Source organism: Elgaria multicarinata, chromosome 9 (assembly GCF_023053635.1).
Source record: "Elgaria multicarinata webbii isolate HBS135686 ecotype San Diego chromosome 9, rElgMul1.1.pri, whole genome shotgun sequence".
Classification (NCBI taxonomy): Eukaryota; Metazoa; Chordata; class Lepidosauria; order Squamata; family Anguidae; genus Elgaria; species Elgaria multicarinata.
The window spans coordinates 54,937,871-54,943,870 of NC_086179.1; the positions used below are offsets into that span (position 1 = coordinate 54,937,871).

At 46.7% G+C, this 6,000-nt stretch overlaps 1 protein-coding gene across 1 annotated transcript in view; it reads right to left on the bottom strand.

The window, feature by feature from the left end:
- The window catches only part of NUP107 (nucleoporin 107), a 33,110-nt gene extending 29,284 nt beyond the window's left edge, over window positions 1-3,826 (bottom strand). The window contains exons 1-4 of the mRNA XM_063133887.1: window positions 3,743-3,826; window positions 3,143-3,222; window positions 1,992-2,096; window positions 1,603-1,718 (exon numbers count right to left, since the gene is read on the bottom strand). Of these exons, the coding sequence (XP_062989957.1) occupies window positions 1,603-1,718; window positions 1,992-2,096; window positions 3,143-3,222; window positions 3,743-3,750 (309 nt within the window). The 5' untranslated portion in view covers window positions 3,751-3,826. The remainder of the gene's footprint in view (window positions 1-1,602; window positions 1,719-1,991; window positions 2,097-3,142; window positions 3,223-3,742) is intronic.
- Between the last annotated feature and the right edge of the window lie 2,174 nt (window positions 3,827-6,000).

A 6,000-nucleotide genomic window follows, 5' to 3' on the forward strand; every position in this document is an offset into this window, starting at 1 on the left:
GTGGGGAGGGATTGCCGGATTTGAAAGAAAAGCCATGGTACGTGTGTTTTGAGGGTCTTCCTCCTTTGTTCCATTTGTTGCAGGAACAAAGTCTCTCTTGTTACAAAGTGAATCCCTCTGGACTGCAGGGGGGGGGGGAGGTTCAGGAGATTGAGTAAGAGTAGAGAGGTTGCCCATGGGGAGAGAGAGACAATGGATGGGGTTGAAACTCCTTCCACTTGCTGGCTTAGCCTCAGAGGTCTTGTCCTTATCTTTGGGCAGTGCAGTTAGAATCCAAAAGAACTACCAGACAGATTGGAGAGGGGATGCTTCGGTTTTGGTTGTGATTTTTTTTCCCCTCAAAAGGAAAGAAACATTTGCTCTGATTTCATCTCCTGGCCCCAACCTGGGGGATTCCTTCTGCACAAGGGAGACTAACAATACTCCCCTGTCCCACACATGCACCCACAAACAGATTATCCTCTTGTTTCACTCAAAACCAGCCACCTCTCACTCTGGATGCTCTGTCCTGGCTTTCACACTCCACCAGCACACAGTTGTCCTATACATTCCTAGCATCCATAACAATAAGCATGGGGGTTGTGGAAGGGAGAAAGAGTTCCTCCATGGCCAGGATCTTCTACCCACTTAAAGACTACATATTTATTATGTACTGACTATAAATACTATATATAAATAGCTTCAGTAGCAGTGGAGAGATACAGAACTCCCATCTTCCATCCACCCAAAGACTGAAACCTTACCTTAAAGGCCTGACAAGATTTTGCAGCCTTCAAAGTGATAGCAGAGGAGACAGTGATAGTCTAGCTCAATACCAGAAGCTTTATTTAGCAGTAGCTACAGCAACAAACAAGCGTGGACATAATCACATAATAGGGGAGCATTATCAGTGCCCTTAGTTTCCAGACGGCACACTGAAAACTATTGCAACTACAGTGGTAATTCTTCTTTGTCTTACTGACATCGCAGCCTTCATAAGAACTAAAAAGTAACTAATTTAGGCTGCTCCATACATCACTTCTTCTAATAGTAAACTGAAGAAGTGAGTGACAATTGCTATGTAGCTAAAACAGAGCAACTGAGAACAAGAGAGAGGTATCAGCACCTTGGAGTACCCCCAATATTTGCAGAAGTACAGAAAACTATTTAAAAAACACCTAAGTAGGACCCCACCCCACCCTAAACAGTCCAGTGAGGACTTAGCACACTCAGTAACTATAGAATGATGCATAGCATTTGGGGGGAAATGGGGAATGGAAAGCCCTGCTTGGACAGAATGTAGTATAGCCTCTATACTACAACACTTTATTGCAGAGCCCATTAGTACTATTGTTTTTTTCTAGAAATGTACAGTCACATATTAACATGAACCTCCATAGATATAAGGATTTAAAAAAACTCATTTTAGGAAGAAAAAAACAGGAAAAGAGGTTTAATATGCACTCCTACATACATTTACCTGGAAGAATATCCCATAAATACAGTGGGACTTACTTCTGAGTAGACATACATAGGATTGTGCTCTTAATGCATCCATTGAAGTGGATAGAGTCAGTGTCCTACACACCACATACTACCCATTCCTACTTGGTATATTCTTACCATAGACGCGTTTCCAAGGTGCCCAGGAGTATGCAGAAGGTAAGGGGACTTTCCTCCTGTGCCCAAGATAGAGGACATATTTGGTTGCTTCATGGAACTCCGACTCTGTGGAGTAACTGGGGAAAAAAACATTTTTGGGAGGAGGAATAGGAGCACGCCATGAAACTTGTTAGTACCATTACTAAGACCAATACATTTATTAAGCACAGAGGAAAGAGCGGTGAGCAAGTGTTTCCTTGTACTTTAAATGATGCTATCTTAATTTAGACTGAATGATGTCAAAAAAAGAATAGTGGAGGTAAACATTTAGTATATGAGTAACATTTCTGCAATACAACAATCATTTTAAAGAATACAAAGAACAAGGCCTTAAATATAAAGGACCTTACAAGGTCGAGAAAGCAGTCCTGGAGTCCTGGGAACTGTCAGTCCTCTCGTTGTCATGCCACTTACACTGTCATCCAGGGAAGCGAGGACTAAGAAAAGGCAGCAAGCTAAGAAAATATATCTGACCAACTTAAAGAACAAGTTTGATGAACAGGCCACCAATTTGGTGCATCTCCTTTCTGTTCCTCTCTTCATGCAAATTCTTCCTCAAAACCCATTTTTCCCAAAACCCTATTGCTTCGTTTGGCCTTAAGTGAAGTGACATACAGGCAGTTGGTTTTTTTTTAACCATCCCCCTTGGAGCAGGCATGGAAAGAACTGTGCCAGTTACCTCTCAGTGCTAGGAAAACAGAGCATGGAAACAGGCATTCCTGGGGGCTGGCAGAGGAGACTGGGGCAGTTGTGCAATGCAGTTCCTTGCCTTCTTCCCTCCCCCTCTGAGGCGCTGCTGTTAGATGGCCAAATCACCCATCTAGAAGAAATGTAGGGCAGCTGGAGTATGGAACAGTTGCTCTCTTCCCACCCTGCATTGGGTAGGACTGTGCCCTTACTGAAGGTATTTGGGGGAAATCAACCCACAGACACTTATTGCTGATTAAACATGCATAGGATTGCACTGCCCTGTTCGCAAGTGATACAGAATTATTTATGTAAAACGGGTGGAACACTGATTCAGGATGGGGATAAATGACTCCACACCTGGTCCTCCATGAGCTGGATGATATAGGGGACATGGCTGTGCTCCCTGACATCATTGCTCCCCAGCCAAGGCCACTTAGCTCATACTGTGTCATACTTTCCCAATGGGGGAAGGTGTCATGTGGGTAAAACCACTGTAGCCACTACTTCAGTTGGGGCTGCTAATCCACAACACTTCTCCCCAATGGGGAACTTCCACCCTGCACCTTGGTCAAGGGGCTTCTCCCTCTCAGCACTTTACCCCTTTGCTGAGGACATAGGCAGGGAAAAGCACATAGCACTATCACTTCCAATGGGGAATTCCCCATTTCTGATCATTGATTGGGGATAACAACTGTGCACTGCCCTCTCCCCAGACCCCCCCAGTAGACCTTAGGGAGTGGGACCAGTAAAGGGAGCCAAAACCACATGATTATGCCTTTACAAAGAATCCGAAGTGTACAGAAAAGGATACTAGAAACTTTTTTTTGAGAACTATGCTTCCGAACTGGCCGGGTCACTTCTTGTGGGGAAGACATACTTTGAAAATCATTTCTGAAAAACAACATCACAACTGAAATGATCAAATTTCTTTGTGACACAGCTGAATCCATTTATTTATTGAATGACAAGGGGGGGAGGGGGGAGAAAGACATTTGTGAGATTGTTGGCCTCATCTGCCAAATAACTCAGCTGGCCTTAGCTTAGCCTTCCCCAACCTGGCTGCGGTATACTGACAGTTGCGGCCCAACACATCCGGAGGACCCCAGTATGGGGGCACGTTGACTTGGGGAACGCAGCGCTGGAGAAGGTGGACGCTATTTGCTGCTTCACCTCAGGCAGAAAAATGTCAGCTCCCCAAGCCCTCGCCTCACCAGCTCATCTGTCCAGGTTAGTTACAGGCGAGACGCGAAAGGGCGGCGGCGGCGGCGGCGGCGGCGGCGGCTCGGGGCTCTCCTCCGCGGAGCCAAACGCCCAGGCACGCACCGACGACGAGCGTTAGGTAAGGCGAACCCGCCCCCATTTCCTCTGAGCCGCTCCGCTCGTGTAAGGGACGCTGTTCAAAGGCACTCACCTGTCCATCTCGGCGTTAGAAGCCGGCGGCGTGGCGGCTAGCAGATCCGGTTCACTCCCTCCCGGTTGTTGCTTGAGACTTCCCGCTCTCCGGAAACTCGTCACATAAACCGGAAATGAAGCCATGAGCCAAGCATGAAGGGAAAAAGGCAAAGAGAGTTTGTTCGCTTTAGAGGAAGGGAGGGGGATGCCCTGAGGGGAAGACCACCGTCTATGGGCGAGGAAGTGACGCAGACCTATATACGTTGGGAGCCTCGCCTCCGGGTTGCAGAGTGGCGCTCGCGTCAGCAGAGGTGGACAACTTGTAACCCTCCAGACTTTTTTGGTCTGCAACTGCCATCATTCCTTGCCGTTGACTATGCTGGCTGAGTTGGTGGGAGTTGTAGGCAAAGTGCCTGGAGGGCCACAAATTGCCCTTTCCAGACATAGAGGGAAGAAAAGGAGAGAAGGCTTTGCTCCTCTGCGCGGAACCGCAAAAACGGAACGGTTTGCAGGCAGTGGGGCGCCTCCTACCGTAGTGGAGGACCATGTTTCCGGCTCTCAACACCACTGGGCGAGGAGCGTGGCGAAAAGTTTCCTGCCGCAGTAACAGATGGAGGAGGAGGAAGAGAGGAGACGCCCTTGTTTGATCTGGGAATGCGGAGTTGGCGCATCAAAAGCCACGAAACGCTGGGTTATAATTTCGGATGTTTGAAAAACGTGCAGTGTTCACAGGTTGCATCATATTTTTTTCAGTCTATCAAGGGAGAGACGGACTGTGTCTGTGTCAGCTTGGACTCCAAATAAGGAGATCTGAGCAACTACAGCAATCCCTATAAGTTTATAATGTGAGGAGGAAAGGGCTTTCGAGCATAGCGGTGGAGGCTCAGCCTCGGTATCGTCTTCGGGAGGGCTTAGCCACGTCCCTTTCAGGGTACCCAACTGGGTATTTCACTTGTGCAGGGGTGAGCAACTTGTGGCCCTCCAGATATTCCACCCTACAACTTTCATCCTTCTTCACCGTTAGCTACGCTGGCTAGGGCTGGTGGGAGTTGTGGGCTAAAACATCTCTAGCCACTAGTGCAGGGATCGCTCAGCCTACTCCTGCACTGGTGGCTTTTCGCGTTGCCTCCTCGCAGCTATTGGAAGAATCTTCCACCAGTTGCATTCTCCCTTCTGTACAACTGTTAAAAAGAATGACTAGACCTGCAAAGTGCCCCACTCCTCTTTTCTAACAAAAAACACAAGAGTCAAGGGAAAGTTTGTTTCCTTTATTAGCGCTGAAACGATTTTTACAGTTCCAAGTTTCCCCAATACAGACCTTTTATAACCAAGATGTGCGAGAAGGAACAGTTCTCTTTTGTACAGCAATCGTGTGGTTAGCGAGAGGTTCTGCTGTCACTAACAAGGAGTGTGGATGGGCAAGCTAAATAAAGGACTTGTATTAAGGCTTGTATTAAAACAAGTATTTACATTGACAGTTGCCTATGCACTAGTTGGAGAAGACAGCTCTGGCCCTGGCTACAATGATCAATGCTCTGGTTACCACCAAAACAGCTGTTGCAATGGACTTTACATGGGGCTGCCTTTGAAGACAGTCTAAATACCTCATCTGGTGTAAAATCAACCACTGGATGCTGGCAGGTAGCAGAATATCCGAACCTTTCCAATCTTGTGCCACTGACTGCTAGCTGCACTGGGTACGAAGTGTGTTTCAGGGCCCAATTGAAAGTACTGGTCTTAACTTTTAATGCCCATAACCTCATCCAAAGCCATTATTTGAAAAACACTGTACACCCATGTAATCCTGCCCACATGCTAAGAAAATACCTTGGGTATTTTTCAACCTTAAGATCAGTAGTTGTATTGTAAAAAACAAGGCCTTCTCAGTAGTGCCCCCAAATCTTCCCTTCCAATCAGCCTATGCCTTAGCACTTCAGTTCTGCTTCGTAACCATACCTTGAAGACCTTCCTCTTCAAGGCTGCTTTGGAAGTCATTTCTGGAAATGTGTTTTGATGTGATCACCTGTGATTTATACCTTCCACACAAATTCAGTGCTCACTTTGATGGTAAATACTGCCCAGCAAGTGGAAATGCTAGATGGTTGACCTAGCAGTGGGAAAACCCATCTTGTGAGGCAGCCCTAAACTGGTGGCTGCTTCTGCCATTTTTTTTAAAAAATGTAAAAGTACCTTTTAAGATATAGGTAGCCTTGAGAGTGATCGACCTTAACCTTCGTACAAGTGGAAATATGTTGAACCATGGATCTTCTGATCATG